The sequence below is a fragment of the Panthera uncia genome, unplaced genomic scaffold (assembly GCF_023721935.1).
Source record: "Panthera uncia isolate 11264 unplaced genomic scaffold, Puncia_PCG_1.0 HiC_scaffold_642, whole genome shotgun sequence".
NCBI classification, from domain to species: Eukaryota; Metazoa; Chordata; class Mammalia; order Carnivora; family Felidae; genus Panthera; species Panthera uncia.
In genome coordinates, this window is record NW_026059806.1 from 1 (window position 1) to 20848 (window position 20848).

Consider the following 20848-nt stretch of genomic DNA (forward strand, 5'->3'; position numbering starts at 1 on the left):
TGGGTAGAGGCAAATCTTTTGATGACGATACTATGGCTTAAAAAAAACACAAAAACCAAAAGAATCAGGTGCTTTAGCCTCTTCCTCCCCCCACCCCTGCCCTCCGGCATCCGAGAAGGATGCAGGGGCAGGATGCTTTGAGCAGTTGCAAAAGGTATGCCCTTTCCCTGCTGTTCTTTTAGGGGTTGTTTATTTCATTAGCCTAATGGCTAATGGGGGGAGGAAAGTGTGAGGTGGGGCAGAAAGAACTAATAAGCAGGGGCAGTGGGTTGACTGTGGTGATGCAGGAAGCCAGGAGGGCTGAGCAGGGCGTATGAGGTAAGGGAGGGTCACGGAGTAAGGACAGTCGGGGTGGAAAGAGCCTGAGAGACCCCACTCCCTGAGGATCAATTTTGTCCAGGCTGCTGCTGCTTCCCACCATGAGCTCCCTAAGCCTCCACCGTCAGCCGGGAGAGCCCCACACCTGCTTCCAAGGGTAGGCAAAGGAAGCCGACAGAGGTGCCGGGGAGGGGTGCGGCTCACCCAAAAGGAAGTGGAAATCGAAGAGAATATCACTCTCGTTGCCATTTCAACCACGCTCTTCGGATAACCCTGCGGGAGTGTGGAGAGAGCCTCGGATCCAGCTCAGGGGAGGGGCAACTGCAGACGACCTTCCTTGACGTGAGACCCCCCCCCCCCCGCTCCCCGCCACAAAATGACCCTCGCAGGTGAAATCGGGTTTGTGCCACCTTAGAGCCCCCAGTGGTGCTGGTTTAGCAGGGACCCCAAGTCTCATCACTGGAGGATAACTGGGGGGGGGGGGGCGGGACCTACAGATAATGGGCACAAAGTTACCAGACCCCAGCCCTGGAAACAGGAGACTGGAAGCCAGGCAAATTTGGATTCGAACTCTGGTTCTGAATCACCAAGAAAGTCTGTGGTCCTCAGCTTCTCCATTTCTCAAATGGGGACAATGAAACAAAGTTCTAAGGGCCGCTGTGGGGGTTACCCAAAACCTGGTTCCCACAGGGCTCAACTCTAACTGCCCCACTGCTTTCTGGCCCCAGGAGAAGCTCAGCAAATCCTTGCTGGTTGACTAAAGAGAGAGCACTTACTGATGCTGTTCAGAATGAAGACTTCGGGAAAAGTATGTGACCGGCAGCTTTGCCACAGACATCACGGTCACGGCCAGAACCCCAAGTTAGTGCACCCACAAAAAAGGACAACTCTCCCAGAAGTGAGGCCCATCTCCTGATGAGTGAGGGACCAGAGTGTGTCACCGGGCCTTGACATGCCCTTGGGGCATTCCTGGATTAAGTGCAGTGCCCATCACTTTAAATAGTAGTGATTTGCACAAATGCCTTTATTGATCCAAAAGGATTTAATGGCTCCCTAAGATCATTTTTAAGCTTCTGCCCGTGAAAGACTTGACATGAGGGAGGGAATTGTAATCACTATCTTCTGAAGTGGCTCCAGCAGGTTGACCTGTGCAAAAGGGGCCAAAACTCCAGGTCTTTTGTGAGGGTGACACCCATGCAAGGGTCGGCCCAGAATTTCTTGGTGGAGGGAGTGCACCGTCAGACCCGCCAAGACTAGAAAGTGTCCCGTGCCTTTTCTGCAGGCCAAGCTGGGGAGGATCGAGTACCTGTTCACTGCTGAATGCCCAATGCCTGACACATAGCAGGGGCTCCCCAGAGATGTGGGGCGGGGGGGAGATGACTCATTCCTTGAATGCCAAGTGTTTAGACGTCTGAACCCCATGGCTCAGTCGGTTAAGCATCCAACTTTGGCTCAGGTCATGATCTCGTGGTCCGTGAGTTCGAGCCCCGCAGCAGGCTCTGTGCTGACAGTTTAGAGCCTGGAGCCTGCTTCCGATTCTGTGTCTCCCTCTCTCTCTGACCCTCCCCTGTTCATGCTCTGTCTCTCTCTGTCTCAAAAATAAATAAACGTTAAAAAAATATTTTAGAAGTCTGAACCCCAGCTACGACAGGCGCAGGCACCTACAGGAGAGAGGTAACAACTCCCCAAGGTGCCTCGTAGCTGCCAGATTCATGGGCCAGTTCATGACCACAGTTTAAGTCCTGGTCCCTGGATCTAACTTTAAAATTTTTTTTTTTTTCAACGTTTTTTATTTATTTTTGGGACAGAGAGAGACAGAGCATGAACGGGGGAGGGGCAGAGAGAGAGGGAGACACAGAATCGGAAACAGGCTCCAGGCTCCGAGCCATCAGCCCAGAGCCTGACGCGGGGCTCGAACTCACAGACCGCGAGATCGTGACCTGGCTGAAGTCGGACGCTTAACCGACTGCGCCACCCAGGCGCCCCAAGTCCTGGTCCCTGGATCTAACTTTAAATATGCTTGAAAGAGTGGCGATTTCCCATGCTCCTGCCCTTTTTCCCTCCATCCCCAGTCCCTCCACTCCCCCAAGGGCCTTTTGGAGCCTAGTGACTAAAAACAGATGAGAACTGGGCTAAAGTCAAGGGAAGCTGACCTTAGGCATGTTTCGGGGTAAAGGGAGCATCCTGCTTTGCTCTCTGGCCTGAGCTGGGGCACAAGCTGACCTTGAGCAAGACAATTGGCCTCGTTTCCTTGTCTGTAAATTGGGAATGGTTTTCTCTCCTTACTGGGTGGTGACGGAAAGGAAATGAGACAATACGAATCATGCACCATGTGCAAGGTTCATAGCGGCCCTCTTCTCTCTACTTGGCCAGGTGCCCTGGCTGACAGGGAGTAGAAGCATCTGGAAGCATTGGACCGGTTCTTGCATCCCTGACCCTGGACCCCAAGGGACAGCGTCCAGGCAAGAAGCAGAGAAGATCATTTACAAGATTACCCTCCGGGCAGGCTGAGCCCCTGTCCTGACCCTAGGCACTGCCCAGGGGGATTTGGGGTGTCCCCCGCTCCCAGAGAAGGGAATGGCTCTGTGATCTGTCCCACGTTGCTGCCTGCTATCCCAGGGCAAGGCCAAGTGAGGACGTCCAACTCTAGCTCACACACCCTACTAGCTGGGCAGTCAAGGGTTTCACCTCTATACCCAGGAACGACTCCAGCCCTAATGCCCCCAGGGTCTGGGATATGGAGCCCGTCCCCATGAAATGGCCTCATAAGCAGCCGAGACTCATTCTGATACACTGGATGTTGTGTCCAAATTTCTCCCGCTGTTACTTCCCTTATGCAACCACATTCTAAACACAGACAGTGTTTGGGGGTCAGAAGCCTCTGTCCTCCTTGTCTGTTCTCCAGGCCAAATATACCCCAGCTTGTTGAAAAGGGAACACAGAGGTAAGACCCAGATGTGTGCAGGGTCTGGTGTGTGTGTGGGGGGGTATCTGGCAGGGGGATCTAGTGCTCTTACATTCCAGGGGGTGGGGCTGTCATCTTCCACATGCCTGTCTATACTCAAAGACGCAGATGCCTCATGCTGCCTGCTTTGATGCTTTTGCGAATCTCTCCAGCAGGAGTTTGGTGCCATCAAATAAATCCTTGGAACAGTCCACGGGCTGAGCTCTGGGAGAGGAGGCATGAGGCCAGGACTTGGCCCTGGGAAGCCCGCTCCTCTGCCTCAGTTTTCTCAGGTGGGGGTGGTGTCTGAGAACTTGTTAGAACACACAGACCTCACCCAACCCAGGACCTATCCCGAGCTCTTCTCCTTAAACCTGATGGGGAAGGAGCCACACAGGTATCGCTAAGTAAAACAACCAAATTAAAGCCAAACCCACAAAAACAAAAAAGCAAACCAAAAGAACAAAGCCAACAGAAAGCACAGAGAGGTGTATTCTCATCTGTGTGAAACACAGGAACGAATGGAGGGTGTGTGGGCAGAGGTGGACACTCGGGCTGTCTGCCTCCCCTGGGCCAGGAGACTGCTTGCTGCATAGCCTCATCTTTCAAAGTTTGAAGTATATGAATGTGATATTCTAACGATGTTTAAATTTTAAACAGAGATTCTCCTAAACTCTTTCAGGAAGGTTGTCAGACAAGACTAGATGTGTGCGGGGTAATCAAGTCATCTGGGGGCGGGTAGGCAAATGAATCACAGAATCCGTCAGCCAAAATTGCCCAAGACCCAGGGGCAGCAACAGATTTCATGGTGGGGAGGATGTGTCCTTAGGTCTGGGGGCAACAAGAAATCCAATTTGTCTCGGTTAATAAGAGGAGACCAGCACCCCCCAGGGATGGCTGGCTCCTGATGTGACAAGGTGATCTATTAGCACAGGGCTCGGAGAGGTCACGGCGGTGGCCTCGCCCAGAAGTTCCACCTCCGCCAGTGACTCCGAGAGGAAGCCTTGTGGCCCACCTCCGGGCCCTGCTACCATGACCCCCTTGTGCACTGTATCCAGAAAGCCCCACGCTCTCCAGCATGTCTCTAAGGGAAAACATCCACGGCAGAACACGCCTATTTTCTTCCGTGGGGAAACATCCTAGATGGAGAATGGACAACCCCGGATTCAAATCAATCACACAAGCTGTGTGATCCTGGGGAGTCACTCACCCTGCGCCAGCCTCAGTGTTCCCTGTTCACAGAACAAGGTCGCGACCTCTCCCTAGCGCCTGGGACAGCACAGGACAGCACATGTTTGACACTCAGTGAACTGAGTAAATCTTCCTGGATCACACCACGTGGATGCAGCTCCTCTGTGATCCTGATCTTGCTTATTCTACTTGGACAAGGACCCTTGAGCGATTTGGCCTCGAGTTACAATCCTGGCAGGAGCTGTCCAGGAGGTCATGCCTCCTCTTGCGTGTTGAAATGACCGGGAAGTAGCCCATCTGTGCGTTCGTTCCCTGTGGTTCTGTGAATTACCTTTATTTCTTTCCACGCCGGGGTGGCTTCTGCCTCCACTGCTGTCCTCTCACACAGCACTGAAATTTACTCACCATAGTTGACTTCAGTAAGTGGGTGGCGATTTCCTTACGATGGAGTAAAATTCTATTCTTCAGCAAATTGAGTAAATCATTGTTCTCTGGTTAAACTATCAGATAGTTTCAGGTTTCTCTCTTGCTTAGCCTGTCCCCATTTCATATTGGTGACGTTTTTCTGTATCTAACCAAAAGCCTGTACACGGGACCTCCCAACCCATCTCTGGCTGTGGGCTGGAGGCAACACTTTGAAAACATTTTTATAAGGTTTCATTCCCTGTACTGTGCTCCCTGGCCTGGGTCCTCAGGAGAATATTGCAGGCATCAGAGCTAAGGCGATTATTTAAATGGCCCTGCTGTCATTTGACTGTGAGGCCAGGGAAAGTAGGGTTAAGCTGTGGGCTGATGGCTGCCCAGTCCCCCATGGCCTCGTGACCCCTCACCCCTCCCTTCAAGCCCTTTGAGAGTCCGACAACGGGCTCAGGAGGCAGCAGCCCCACCAGGCGCTGACCTGAGATCAACCCTTTCCTTGGGACCCACAGGATTGGGTTCTCCACTCTCATTCAGTTATGCTCTCCTTAAACCCCCAAAAGGTGGGTCCATAACATTCCCACCCCAGCTTCCCAACAAGCAGTCCTGCTGAGACAATGGTTTCATCTCTTTTCTCAGGGAGAGAAAACACCTGTTCTACCTCTAGGTGGTACAGTTGACCCTTGAACAATTCGAGGGCTGGGGGCGCCGCACCCCCCGTCCAGTTTAAAATCGTGGGTAACTTTGACTTGCCCAAAACTTAACTACTAATAGCCTAATGTTGACGGGAAGCCTCACCAATAACGTAAACAGTTGATTAACACATATCTTGTATGTTCTATGTATTACATGCTATATCCTTACAATAAAGTAAGCTAGAGAAATAATGTTGGTAAGAAAGTCGTAAGGAAGGTAAAATATATTAACAGTACAGTGTTATGTTTATCGAAAAAACACCTCTGTGTAAGTGGGCCCACGTAGTTCATTCCCGTTGTTCAAGGGTCACCTGTATTTGTCAGCTCACTTGCCTCGTCACAGTAGGTCAAAGCCCCAGAATCCAAGAACATATACCTGTGTACCACTGTGTAACAGTATGACCAGAAAAACAAAGTGATGGATGAAACAAAGCAATGAATCATTAGAGTCAGAGGGAAAGATGCTCTGGGCTGGAGCAGAGCCACAGTGAATACACCTCTATGTTACAATTCCAAATTGCCTGCAAGTCCACTCACCGTGCACTTTTGGTTGAAGTTGGTAAATATTCAGTGAAAATCAGCTTGAGCCTTGCACTTGACTTGTTAACAAAGGTTATTTGGCTGGATTCCTAACACGTGTGTCCCCTTTTCTCTTTTTAACTCTCACCAGTAAAATATGCGCAAACAGGAACTCATTTTTCAAATTTTGTCTCTTGGAAAAAAACCACACCTGACTTTAGAAAATCCAGAACCCCAGTGGCAACAGCATTTGATATGTGTCCCCACCTTCACCCCGTAGTGCGTGACATCCAAGAACGGACTTCAGCCCTTCTCCCCAGACTCTAGCTAATCAGTGGACGCTCCGGGTCCCCAGAAGTGCAGGACTGGCACAGAACTGGAAATCCATTTACCTTGAAAGTTGTTGCAGACTCAGGACTGGCAAGAACCAAAGGCGAAATGAGGACCATGCCGGAGAAGAGGCCCGGTCTCTCTGCGGCCGTAAGGATGGTGATGGCACCTCCCTGCAAAGGAAAATGCACGGAGGCTGCTTTCACCAGCACACATGTCTCTAAGGAGCACCATCCTGAGCTAAGTCCTGGCCCGGAGCCCTGATGAGGTCTACCTTGGAATAGACACCATGGAATGTTGGATAAACTGGATCTGCAATTATTTTATTACACATGTTTTTTTCTCTGGGTTTTCCAAGAGCAAACATTTCAGAGAGATATAAATAAGGTTCCTGCTTGTGGGCTGCAAGTTAAATAACACATTCCTACTTCGTTTCAAGCCAAAAGCTGGCAGACCCCCAATTCAGCCATTCCGTCAGGCTTAATATGAGATCTGTGTTTTTGTGATCTGATTAGAAGAAGAGATCACGATACTTTTTTTTTTTTCCCCTCTCTTCCTGGTTCAGTAAAGGTCCCAGAAATTTAGATTAGGTTCCAAGAAAAATACTTAGTGAACACGAATGGTGCTGAAATCATGAGGTCTTGGTTGTTTGCTGATGCTGAGGGTAACTGGAACCAAGAGCTGAAGTTGCAAATGCTTATAGAACCCAGGTAGGTAACAAATGTCGGAAGCAAGACGGGCTGTGATGAAGGGGCAGCATCCCTGCTGCAGAGTGAAAAGTCCCCCGCTCTACCCCACATCCAAATTGGATCAGTTCAGAGTTCTCTGCCAGCCAACGTGTCAGGTTGTGCCCTTGGGGCCACCAATTTGAGGACCACGGATTTAAAGATGACACTTGGTTGATTCTTAGAGGATTTTACACATTTGAAAGATTAAAAGGATTCTGGGTGACTTTTAAGGAACTGTCTCCCTGGGGAGACTATGTCCCTAGTTCCCATCTGTGCTGTACAAGCTGGGGCAGGAACACGGGGTCAGGGAGCTTCCCCTGTGCTTCTCACTGACCCACGAGGCAGCCCCGTTCTGAGAAGTGGGTCTGTGGGGAGAAGGGCCCTTGGGGGGCCTCCCTGTGAAATGGCACTGAGGGGCCAACAGAGCTCGGAAGAAACACTGGTTTCCTGAGAGGTCCCACACCAGAGGTCCTCAGTGAGGACTGGCAGGCAGCCTCCTGGAGCCTTGGGCCCTGATGGGAAGGAAGGGGCCCCTGACAGCTCTGTCTGGGGCTGTCTCCAGGATTCTGCCCTGGTCCGTCCTAAGCACTAAATTTCCCGGGAACTCCAAGTACAGGGCATGCAGAGGCAGATGTGCCGGCAAGGCAGAGAGCATCCGGGGTGGGGAGGTGGGGCTGCCTCTTCTCCATCACTGGGTTATCACACCTCACACCCCAGGCTGGGGATCCAGCTTGACCTGGGCCGGGTCTTCCTGTGCTCTCCTTACCATGGAGTGGCCCAGCAGGAACACAGGGAGCCCCGGGTAGTCTTTCTGCATGATATCCACGTGCTGTAGCACATCCCTGATGAAAACGTGGAAGTCAGACACTACCATCCTCTCCCCTTCGCTCTGTCCATGGCCAACTGGAAGGGAAAGGGAGACGAGAGAACCACAGTTACCGGGAGGCTGACAAAGCCCAAGCTCAGTGACTTCCCCACAGGAGTTACCAGCCGCTCTTTACCGAGGACCTGAATGGGGTCACCCCCTGCCCCCGCCCCTTGAATCCTTTCTTTGCAACCGCTGTCCGACGTGGGAATCCTCTCCCCATTTTACAGCTTAGCAAGTTGAAGCACAGAATGGTTAAGGAACCTGCCCAAGATCACACGACCAGGAAGTGACGAGCCAGTGCACAAAGCCTGCCCGTGTGGCCAGGACGCTTTCCTTGTTTCCAAGGAAAAAAGAAAAGGACAGGTGCACCAAGTCTCACCAGGCCCGATCTTCCACCAAGTGGCCGGGACTAAGATTGATGGGGCTCGGAATTTTCTGGGGTTTTCCCACTTTCTTAATCCTCACAGTTGTGTTTCAGTGTTAGCCTTTCACCAGGTAAAGTGTTGCATCCTGTCACCTCACTTTACAGCTTTCAGTGATGCTAACATGACAGATATGCGTTAGGATGAAATAGTCAGGTGCACTTGCCAGAAATCTCGACGAAACCGCAGGAAAACTAGGTCACAGTGCATTCCTCCTGGGTTTTATTATCTGCCACGTTTCTGGGTTGTTCGTTCCCCCTTGTTCTTTTCTTAGGGTCTCTCCACGTTTTCCCTCTCTGAAGGACATCAGTCGCTATAGAAACAGCTTGCTCGCTGCCACGGCTTCCTTATTCAGGCTGAAAGCCACTGATGCAAGTATTTGAAAATCACAAAAAAGAACAGGGGCCACACAGCCAGGGTATCTGCCCAAACCCTTCCTGCCACCTCTGCAAGGCACCTGTCATGGTAATAATGATAGCAGCACCCATTTCACAGATGGAAAGGGTAAGGACTTACTGCCATGAATCCCTGGCCCTGGTGTCCTGGCCCCACCGCCGGGGGCAGGCACGCGGGGTTGCTGCACACCAGCTCTGTCACCTGCTCAGTGGCACCCTCTACTCTCTTGCCCCTCTGAGAATTTTTTCTCCCTTCCTATATTCATTTTTATTTTTTTATGGTGTAAAATATACATAACACAAAATGTACCATCTTAACTTTTTTTTTAGCATACGGTTCACTGGTATTGAGTACATTCACAGTCTTGTGCTGCTATCACCACCGTCCAGCTCCAGAACGTCCCAAACCAAAACCCCACACTCGTGGTTATGGGCTGAATTATGTCCCTCCAAAATTCTGGTGTTGAACTCCTAAACCCCCGCAGCTCACAATGTGACTGTATTTGGAGGCAGGGCCTTCAAAGGGCGGATCTCATTAAAAGAGGCCATTACGGTGGGTCTTAACCCTATCTGACCGGGGTCCTTGAAGGCAGAGGAGAATTGGACACGGGGACATCAAGAGCACGTGCACAGGGGAGAGACCATGTGAGAACATGGGGAGAAGACGACCATGTGCGAGCCAAGGAGAGAGGCCTCAGAAGAAACCAGCCCTGCCCACATCTCAGTCTTGGGCTTCAGGCCTCCAGAGCTGTGAGAGAATAAATGTTTGCTGTTTAAGCCGCTTATTCTGGTGCTTTGTCATGGCAGCCGAGCCGAATGATACACCCATTAAACAACAATCCCCCGTTCCCCTCCCCCACCCCCCAACCCCAACCCGCGGTCCTTAGAATATAGTTCAGTAATGATATAGCCAGAGTCTTATTTTTCAAGTTCAAGTTATTCAAATGTGTCATAATTATTTTCTCTGTGTGCTTCTAATTTGATACACAATTAGATTCATTAATTTCAAAATAAATTCGATTCCAGCTCTAAGTTTTGCTTTTCAATTTAATTTTCTTTTCCGAATACGTACGCATTGACCTGCTACAACAGTTAGAAATTTATAAAAAGATTCAGCCAGCTACGTCTTGCTTCTATGCCTATCTATTCGATCTTTCCCTCTTGTTCCCTATGGTTCACCACTCTAGTCATTTTCTGGTTTTTCCTCAAAGCGTTTCTTTTTTGCAGAAATATGAAATTCGTCTCTCTTTTTTAAGATACGTTTTTTAAATGTTTTATATATTTTTGAGAGAGTGCGCAAGCAGGGGAGGGTCAGAGAGAGGACAGAGGATCTGAAGTGGGCTCTGTGCTGAGAGCAGCGAGTCTGAGGTGGGGTTTGAACTCACAAACCATGAGATCATGACCTGAGCTGAAGTCAGATGCTCAACTGACTGAGCCACCCAGGTGCCCTGATCTTTTTTTTTTTTTTTTTTAAGTAGTGTTCACATCCAGCCTGGAGCCCAAGGTGGGGCTTGAACTCACAACCCTGAGATCAAGACCTAAGCTGAGATCAAAAGTCAGGTGCTCAACCGATTGAGTGACCTAGGCACCTTCTATCTATCTATCTATCTATCTATCTATCTATCTGTCTATCTATCTATCTATCTTTCTATTCTTATTTTCCCTCCTTTCCTACATTAAAGGTAGCACGCCACACGTGACTCTACAACAACCCCCCCCCCCCCCCTACTTTTAGCATATTCTGGAGATTATTCCGCACCACAACCAGGCCACAGAACTCTTCTCCATTCTGTTTTCCTGCTACGTGGTACTCCTTCTGTGAGTGAATGAAAGTTTCTTCAGACAGTCTCTTATTGCAAACTATTTGTGTAAAGCCAATCTCTTGTTGATTACACAGTTGACTGTAATGAATAACCCGGGGATGTCATGATGGGGAAGACGCGCCTTCAGGGCGTAAGTCTAGACACGGGGTTGCCAGGTTGAAAAGGACGTGTGTGTGTCACTTTGGTAGTTTTTGCCAAATCTCCCTCCACGTGGGACGTGCTGTCTTTCCTCGATCGGCCAGAGATGGGAGAAGGCTGGTCTCTCTCAGCCTTGCCAACAAAGCGAGCCTGGATTTTTACCAGTAAGATAAGAGAGAAAGGGTAGATAGAACATCTCCTCAGGAACAAGTTGTATTTCTTTTGTGATGAACTGAGAATTCATGTCTTTGCTTATTTTTTCTGTTAGGGTCTTACATTTCATCTTGGTACTTAAGAGTTTTCTATATGCTAGTTATTCATCCGTACTTTGATTTTGTTTATGCTGTGTGTGGCTGTGCAGAAAGTTTAATTTTTTTTGTTTTATTATCTTTTAATTTTTTTAATGTTTATTTATTTTTGAGAGAGACAGAGCATGAACGGGGGAGGGGCAGAGAGAAAGAGGGAGACACAGAATCTGAAGCAGGCTCCAGGTTCTGAGCTGTCAGCACAGAGCCCCATGTGGGGCTTGAACTCCCCAACTGTGAGATCATGACCTGAGCTGAAGTCGGATGCTTAACCTGAGCCACCCAGGTGCCCCAGAAGAGTTTTATTTTTAAATAGTCAAACGATCAATCCTTTCTTTTCATGGCTTCTGAGTTTTGATTCTTGGTTGTAAAGGCTTTCTCCACCTCAGGGTTCTAAGGGAGGTCAGTCACATGTTGTAAGTTCTTTTACGGTTTCATTTCAGTCATATGTTGTGACTTTACGGTTTCATTTCTTTTTTTGTGGTTGTACATAACATGAAATTTACCTTAATCACTTTGAAGCGTTCGGTTCAGTGGCATTAACGATACTCACAATGTTGTACAACTGCTCCCCTCTATCAAGCTCCAAAATGCAGATGGGTCTTAATTGTCTTAACAAAATTCAGGAAAAAGTCCTTCATGACCTCATGGTGGGCTCATTCTTGTCATACATGAAAGTTCCCTTTTTACTTGAATCTAGTCTATTTCTGGATTTCTGTTCAGTTCCGCCAGCCTGCGTATTTGTGAGTTAGCCCCTATTATTAAACATGAGAGTATCTGCCCATCCTTTCTACATATTAGGTGCAGGAGGCCCTGGTCACGCCCCAGGTTTGCCCTTGCTCATGTCTGTGGCTCCTGTGCTCTGGCTCTCCTCCTAATGAAGATGTCTCCTGGCTACACAGTCTCTGGCTCCAGGCTCTTTCCAGAGCTGCAGATCTGTCTTGCCATCCCCTGGTCCTAAAGATTCCTGACGGTCACATGGCCCCTACACTGCTTCTCAAACGGGCTCCCCTCCTGGGTTCCACATGGTGGTTCATGGCCCCATTATCTTTCTGAATCATTCAGGCCAAAACAGAGCTGTGGTCTTTGACTTTCATTCTATCCCTACATCCAGCTGGTCCCTGAATCCTTCCAGACTTCCAGATGCACAGCCTCCTGAACCAGTCTTCTTGTTTGCACAACCACATCCCTCGCAGGTGGTGAGACCCTTGTTGCCTTTCACTGCCCACCCCCTCCTCAAGCTCTCCCGGCTCCAACCTGCTGGGCACTGTTCCGCCTTGTCTTCTGGGCACTGTTCTGATCTTGAAGTGGCCAGACTTTCCCCACTTTTCAGAACTCAGTCTGCACATTCCAGGCCAGCATTCGGGGCCTCTGCTAAAGGCTCCCACTCGTCCCTCTGCCTCCACAAAAAGCACATTCCAAGCCACACTGCCAACCACCTGCCCACTGTTCCTCAAAGCACATCCACTTCCTGCCTCGTGCCTCTCATGGAACAGCCCTTCTGCCACAGTGCCCTCACTCCTGCACCAGGCCAGGAGCCAAGTCCTTCAAGACCAGACTCAAATCCTATCACTTCCATGATGTCTGCTGCAATCCCCTGGATGCAGGTGTGATTTTTTCCCCTTCCACACTCCCAAAGCACTTCCGGTCTCCATCAAACATGGGTTGATGAGACTTTCCCCCCTTTCTCTCCTCCAGCATCCCCCCACCACGGACTGAGGGCCCCTGGAGCCAGGGTGACAAAAGCCCTGATTAGTGGCTGACCCCCCACTGCACTCTGCTCTGGAGGATTCTAAGGTGAGTCTGGCTGGACTGGGCAGAAAAGAGGGCTGTGAGTAATTAGTGATGTCTGCCACAGACACGAAAGAGGAGATTCGGCAGGCATGGACCCCACATTTGCCAGGCTGTCCTCGTGAGCAAGGATCCTATTTTATTCATCTGCATATTCCCCAGGGCTCCGTGCACAGACCCCACGGAAGGTAGGTGCTTGATTAATGCCTTTCACATGAATTGTAGGCAGTATTTCCATAATGGCCACTCATCAAAGAGATTTAACCCCATGACTCCACTTACAGTTGATGTGATTCATTTCCCTTCCCACCGAGTAGACTGAGCCAACTGAGCACTAGTCTGCATGGGCAATTCAAATTCTTTCCCTTGTATCTTTTTTTAAATGTATTTATTTTTGAGAGAGTGAGAGAGAGCGAGCGAGCACAAGTGGGGGAGGGGCAGAGAGAGAGAGGGAGACACAGAATCCGAAGCAGGCTTCAGGCTCCGGGCTGTCAGCACAGAGCCCGACACGGGGCTTGAACCCACGAACCGCGAGGTCATGACCTGAGCCAAAGCCAGTCGCTTAACCGACTGAGTCACCCAGGTGCCCCTCACTTTTTAAAGAACCCTGCACCACAGACCTTCATCCAACATATTTTTGTCTTGTTTGCCTGGTTTCCCTACGTACTATGTTTTTTATTCTGTATTTTGACACTTAAGCCTCTGGTTACTGCTGGCCCTAGAGGGACTGTCCCTCCTAGGGCTAGCCAATTTCTAGAGATGGGAAAGAACTCGTCTGTGAGCTAGCCTTCCAGAGCCCACTCACCCCAGGACCCCTCCTCTTTGGCTCCTACACTCCAGGGTACTAACCCCCTGCCCTAATCACCCCAGGGCTAGGTACCAGATAACTAGGGACAGCCCTGAGCCCCAGAGCATGCTGAAATTATTCAAATCAGTCGATTCTATGCCTCTTCTCCCGCCTCACCTGTTCCCCCAGAAACCACAGTCAAGTTTCGCACCCCCACTTTCCCCTCACTCTCTCTGCCTCCTGATGACCCTGGTGCCTCTTTGGGTGACTCTGCCTGGTGCCATGTTTCCTGTTTCTAGGGATCTATGAATATAATAAATTCTTTTTTTGTTTATTTTCGAAAGAGAGAGAGAGAATATGTGGGAAATGGGCAGAGAGAGAGGGGGACAGAGGATCTGAAGCAGGCTCCATGCTGACAGCAGAGAGCCCGATGCAGGGCTCACATTTGCAAACCACAAGATCATGACCTGAGCCGAAGTTGGACACTTAGCCAACTGAGCCACCCAGGTGCCCTTGAATATAATAAATTGTTACTTCATGACAGTCACCTTTGTGTCTGTGTGACTTACCACACCTGATTAAAACCAATCTTAGTTACCCTTAAAACTCTAGCCCTGTTTTTGATGAAAAGTAAACAGTCATTCTTTGTTGAATGATTAAATAATCCCAGTCTCTCTTTGTCTCATACAAAATACTTCTATTTTCCATGCTATTACCTACCACGTGCAAAAAAAAAAAAAAAAAAAAAAAAAAAAAAAAAAAAAAAAAAAAAAATCCGTGAGAAGGATCCAGAAAGCTGATCATCCTGTTAACGTTAGAATAGAAAGAAATGAACACCCCACTTCCCTTTTCTTAGGGGACCAGTTCTACTCAGTAGTCATTTTGTTATAGAAGAAAAGGTAACCCACAGCCTTAAGGAAGGGAAGAGAGTGTAGGTGTTGACAAAGTGGTAATAACAGCACCTGACATTCGCACGGCAGTTCATAATTTACAAAGCCCTTTCCCCAGAGTTTATTCCATCTGATCCTTGCGACTCTGCAAGTGAGGGATCCATCTCCCCATTTTCTAGCACCCTCATGCTTGGCCCGCCAGCACATGAGAGGCCGCCAAGGACTCCAGCGTGGGGTCCGGTCTCCAAATCCAGTGCTGTGACTGTCACGGCTCCATGCAAAACCTGGGCAGGAAGCAGAAGGTTCGGAAGCTGATGGCATGAAAAGAAAAGCCCTTCCTGATAGGAGAAAGGACCCGTTGTGAAAACACACAGCTGGCACCTTCCCTCTGAGCTGGTGCCCGGAGCTGCTCACACCTGAGGCCAGTCCTGGGAGTGGCTGATTGGCTCACTCGGGGTGGCTCACACTCCCCAAGCGGCTGAGCTCTTTAGCGCGTGCACACGTGCAAACACAGGGGCACTGGGAGGCATCCTCTGAGAGCCTTCACAAATATTTGAGAGCGGGGCACGGTGGGAACATCAGGCTGGGCAGAGACCGATATCTAAATTGAATTGAACCACGAAAAACAGCAACAGACGTTCGCCGAACACCTCGTGTCTATGAGCAAACTGTGTTCACACGTGTTACCACGGGCAGACTCTGTAGGTGCCCCTGCAAGCTTTACAGACACGAAGGCACGTTTCTGGGAGGTTCGGCAGCCTGCCTGGTGCAGGGCTGCCTCGAGGACATGCCGTCTGAGCTGAGCTGGGAAGAACAGCCGGGTCCAGGAAGGGCAGGGTGAGTGCGCCCCCGCCCCGGGCACAGAGTGGACAAGGACCCTGGGTGAGAGGAAGGAAGTGTGCTGCCTTGGGGCGGGGGCCACAGTCTAGGTGCGGCATCTACCCAGAGAGGGGCACCGAGGACAGTTTCACAAAGAAGAGTGACATGTGCATTTCTTTAAAAATTGGCTTCACTTGATCCCTTTTGCCACAAGACCATCATGAAAAATGCTGTCCAAGGATTTGTCCACCGACTACATCTGTGTCCCCCTGGGTATAAGGGACCCCAACGCCGCCTTGGCTCCGGCTGCCAGGAGTTGGGAGGGAAAGATTCATCTCCGGGTGGAGGGAGGGAGTTGTCGGGGTGTGGAGCCGCCCCCAGGGTCAGGGGGACTGAAGACACAGTGAGCCACAGACTTTCCTCAATAAAAGATATGTTGCCCTGACCTCCACTCACATGGAGGAGGGCAGCCTTCGGCTCAGAGGCCGGCTGGCAGCACCATCCGCTTTCCTTGCAGACAGGGAGACTGAGGCCCACAGAAGCTGGGAAGTCCTCGTGAAGCCTCAGAGTGGCAGAGCTGGTAAGGCACACTGTACCTTTACCATCAAGGGAAGAGATACAGGTGTTACTTAAAATGGGGGCCTGTGGATACAGGTGTCAGCATCAGACCCACGCTCTCCTGCATCAGTCCCTCTGCCTTCCGAAAGGCGCATGTCTCCGAGGCAAGTCTAGAATGATAACACGGTTTCCACGAGATGTCACGGGCCCCAGCTCCCAACTTTGCCACCTTCTGTGTGAACGCAGTACCCTGGCATCTCTGGTGAGGGGTCTATGGCAGAGCCCACGGCTTCGACTGCCCCAGCTCCCATCCCGTGTGAGGGTTTCTGCACAAGCAGAGAGCTCTCCGTGTTTCTCAACTCTGCCACTCTGGAGGTGCCCCCCGCCCTCCAAGGTGGCTGCCTTCCCACAGGCCACACAGGTGGCCCCGCAGGATTTGCTCAGCCTGCCAGAAAAACCAGCTCTGGAAAGACAAACTAACAAGAAAAGAGCTCTGGTCTTGGCCTTGGCCTAATTCCCCATCACCCAGAGAGATCCAAGGCAATTAGCTATCTAGCAGGCCGTTGCATTTATTCACATCAGCCCGGTGATTTCAACCATTCCTGACGTTCCTGGGGAGTTTACCTCCCATGGGCAAGGCAGCCACGGGAGGGGTGTGGGGCTGACTCAGAGCCTAGGCTCCAGAGAGCTGGCTTTGGTGTTCCTGGGGACATCAGGCTGATAGGAGGATGGACCCTTGCTCCCACTGCAATTAGGGTATCGGCCCTGCATTCCTGGCCACCCCACAAGAGGTCAGCCATCACCAGGTGGGCGGGGCCCTTGCAGGATGTGTGGTTCAGACCAACAAGACAGATGGTCACTGTGGAGCCTCTGGCTTTGAGAACCTTGTGGCTGGACCAGCAGGAGCCAGATGTGGGAGTCATGGCTACTAAAACCCAGAGGGTGTGTGAGCTGTGGATGAGCTACCAGAGAGGAGCAGGCACAGTTAGGGGCAAGGAGAGGGCCCTCCTGAAACCCCTACTTCTGAGTCTAATGTAAGCACCAGCTCATATACGCTACAGGAAAGGGAGAAACCGGTCCAATCACTTTGGAAAACATTTGGGCATCTTGTAGGGTGGAAATTTCATGCTTAACAACCAGACAATTCTACCCTAGGCATAAATACACCCAAGAGAAATCTACGTGCGTGCCCCAGGAGACAGGAATACGACTGTGCAGCAGCCTGTGGTTGTAGCCAGAGGATGGACATCTTGTAGCAAAGGGGACTACTCTACAGTCAAAGCAGTAAGTTAAAGCTTACACGCAGCCCCATGGTCAAAACTTAGCAACAAAATATAAAATGAAAAAAGCAAGTCATGAAAGACTGGGGAAGTGTGCAGTTCAGCTATTTTACATAAAAGCTAAAAACATAAAAAAAAAAACCAACCAAGGAAAAGCCAACAATGTATCTTTTTAGAGTCTTATACCTAGGTGATAAAAGGGTAAAATAACAAAGCAAGGGAATGAGACACACATTGGAAGAGGATGGTTATGTCCGGTTTCTTGCCTGAGTGTAAAACTGGAAGACACGTACCCATCTCATAAAGTTGTTGGGGGAATCAGTGAAATCGCACAGCATGCCCGGCATGTAACAGGTCTTCAGCACAGGCCAGCACATTCCCCTGTCCCCACATACGGTTTCAGAGAAGAAAATTCACAAACCAGCTTTCCAAAGAGATGAAGGACAGCTGGTCCGTGGATTTCTTAGAGACGAAGCATCAAACTACCTTTCAGCTCGACTTCCTGCAAACTAAAAATTCCCAGGTTTAACATATAACAGACCCTTTCTCCCCCTCTTCCAAAACATGAAGTTCAATCTGCCATGTCCTCCACCCGATTCCAGAAATTCCCATGTGGGGCTCTTCAGTTGCTTGATAAAAACAAAGCGATGCTGCAACCCAAGTTCAGCTTCTATTGAAACTCGGCCAAAGTCTACTTTGAAAAAACAAAGGGCAATGCGCACAGTGAAGTAGATTGCCTTAAAAGAAGCACAGCTTCATTTCTCCAGGACGTGAGATCATATATGTATACACGCAAACACACACACATACACACACACACACACACACACACATTTTTTAAGAGAGAGAGCGTGCTCATGCAAGCAGGGGATGGGCAGAGGGAGAAGGAGAGAGAGACGATCTCAAGCAAGCCCCGTGCTGTCACCGCAGAGCCCAACACGGGGCTTGAGCTCATGACCGTGGGATCAGGACCTGAGCTGAAATCAAGAGTCGGATGCTCGACTGACTAAGCCCCCCAGGAGCCCCATGATAACAACTCTAACCTGCAGGATCACCGTCTGACGTAAAGACAAACAGGCAAAAGCCAGAGGCTGCCAGGCAGTAGAAGACTGGGGTTAAGGCGGATGGCTGGAGTCAGCTCTGCCTCCCTGTGACCTGGGGCAGGTGACCTTGCCTCCAAAGGCTCGGCTTCCTCACCTCCAGGGAGGGGCACTCACAAAGCCCACTCCATGGGGCGCCATGAGGGCTAAGGGAGGGCATGAGTGTAAGGTATGTGGCACACAGGAAGTGCTCAATAAATGCTTACTGTCATTATTAGGCACCTCTGCATTCTTTGCACTGAAACATGTGTGGTGTTGTCCATTCCAGCACAGGATACAGTGAAATCAGCCACTCCTCTAAACTAGCATTAATTATGCACTAACATGTCAGCAAGGGAGACCAACGTCAGAAGTGCCCTTGGTTCCTAGAAGTTTGGAAATGATGATTTAGATCTTTCCTGTTGATTCCTCAAGCAGATGCAGGGGCAAGCCATACCCTAGGAAGCCTTGTTTCCTGAATCAAATCCCTACCTCCTAATGAGGGGTGGGAGTCCCGCGTGATAACGGTGAAGAGGTGGAGGCTGGGGGCCTGGAATCCGGCTGCAGGCTTTTCCCACCCACTCAGTCTTGTCAGGGTAATGGACAGGCAGAGGGAGGCCTTTGGCAGAAGCCATCTGCCAGGATCCTAGGGGTCCTGCTAGCTGGAGCCCCTGATCCCTGCTGGCCCTGCCTGTGAAGAGGTTAGAGACCGGCCCTCTGGCCCTCTCTGCCCACCCTTACCACCTGGGTACGCTGCTCATCTCCCAGCATGGAGGGATGGGCCGTGGTCCTGCCGCTGCCAGCCCAGTGCCCTGTGGAGTGAGTGTTCCCCAGCCATCCCGGCTGCAGGGCACCAAGGTCTTTGTGCCACCGGGCAGTGTGACTGCAGGATGGTGCTAGACCTGGCTGCACTGTCCCGTATGGTAGCCACCAGCCCCATGTCTGGGGAGAACCCAACAAGCACTGAGGTAGCCGTGGAGTATGGGGTTAGGTAGGATGACTCTGGGGTTAGACTTCCTCAGGTCAAATCTGGCTTCGTTATAGTAAGGCGTCATGCAGTGTGTTCAACTTCCTTCAGCTACAAGGCAGGGGGCAATAATTACCCTACCTGACTTGGACTGTTGGTAAGATTGACTGAGATAATCTGCACAGAGTCCTCAGGTCAGTGCTGGGCATAGAGGAAGTGATCACTAAGTATTAGCTGCAGAAATAAGAAACAAAACAAACAAACAAACAAAAAACAACACCCACTCCTGCCCTCGCCGACCAGAAATTACTATCAGTAAAGTTTGGTCTTGGGGCGCCTGGGTGGCTCAGTCGGTTAAGCGTCCGACTTCAGCTCAGGTCATGATCTCGCGGTCTGTGAGTTCGAGCCCCGCGTCGGGCTCTGTGCTGACAGCTCGGAGCCTGGAGTCTGCTTCGGATTCTGTGTCTCCCTCTCTCTCTGCCCCTCCCATGCTCATCCTCTGTCTCTCCCTCTCTCTCAATAATAAATAAACGTTAAAAAAAAAAGTTTGTTCTCAATTCAATGGCTTGCCAGCATGAACTGTGTGAACTGACCTGGGAAGACCTCTAAGACACGTCATTGGAAGAAAAACGTCAAACTGTGGAATGATACCTAAATGGCTCTTTTTAACAACCCACAGACTCATGCTCTTCCCTATGGCCAGCCGCCCCTCGAGTGCCCTTGGTCAGGTCTGAGCCTCCTGCTGGGACACCCACGATGCGTGCCTTACGAAGGGCAGAAGGTTTAGGTGGAGGTGGCCACGGCTGTACCTTTTGGCAAGAACAGCGGAGCGTAATGTGACTCCTTGTTCGGTCAACACCCACTGTTCCCACATCCGGTCCCAAAGGGCATGTGCTGGGGCGTGGGGTGGGGAGGAGGTCACTCCTGCTAATGGGCAGGCCTTCTCTAACAGGGCTGCTGCAGGAAGACAGAAAAGCAACCAAATAAATGTTGCCTAAATGCCTGCTGTATGCCTGGTCTTGGCGAGGCACTGGGAGCCTAGAGTTGATTTGTAATTTGATACATACTATATCAATAGCCCCCTACCCACTGTTACATAATTTGGGGTTTGTTGTTGTTGCTGTTGTTTGTTTTATTTTAGGGAGAGATAGAGAGAGAGAAGAGAGAGAGAATGAATCTTAAGCAGGCTCCACATTCAGTGTGGAGCCCGATGTGGGGCACCATTCCAAGACCCTGGGATCATGACCCGTGCTGAAATCGAGAGCTGGACACTCAACTGGCTGACCCACCCAGGTGCCCTTGTTACACAATTTGTACTTGTGATGTCTACTGACTGCATGATATCCCATCAGGGGGATAAAATCAAGACTCACTTAACTATTCTCAAGGGTGAGGCACTGAGATTGCCCTCAATCCTTGCTGTTATAAATAACAATGAGATGAACATCTTTTTACAGACATTTATAGAATTGTTAGGACTGACTTGGCAAAATGGGAGTTCTAGATCAAAAGATAGGACTATTTTGGGGAGTCTCCATCCATAGAACCAAAAATGCTTTCCAAATGGACAATTTTGTTGCCAGC

General features: G+C 50.2%; 1 protein-coding gene across 1 annotated transcript; it reads right to left on the reverse strand.

The window, feature by feature from the left end:
* Positions 1–29: 29 nt before the first annotated feature.
* LOC125918286 (monoacylglycerol lipase-like) lies at positions 30–9376 on the reverse strand. Its single transcript, XM_049624299.1, has 4 exons — positions 9318–9376; positions 7909–8137; positions 6477–6587; positions 30–591 (listed from the first exon to the last, which is right to left on the reverse strand). Exons 1-4 carry the CDS (start codon positions 9374–9376, stop codon positions 190–192), a joined length of 801 nt encoding a protein of 266 aa, XP_049480256.1. The 3' UTR covers positions 30–189.
* Positions 9377–20848: the final 11472 nt, after the last annotated feature.

Bases quoted from the DNA above. Each gene is read 5' to 3' on its own strand.
- LOC125918286 (XM_049624299.1), bottom strand. From the start codon at position 9,376: ATGGCCTCTTTTAATGAGATCCGCCCTTTGAAGGCCCTGCCTCCAAAT. The intron at 6,588-7,908 runs GTAAGGAGAGCA...TTTCCTTTGCAG, and splicing joins TCCTGCTGGGCCACTCCATG to GGAGGTGCCATCACCATCCT. The intron at 592-6,476 runs GTAAATGGATTT...ACACTCCCGCAG, and splicing joins AGTCTGCAACAACTTTCAAG to GGTTATCCGAAGAGCGTGGT.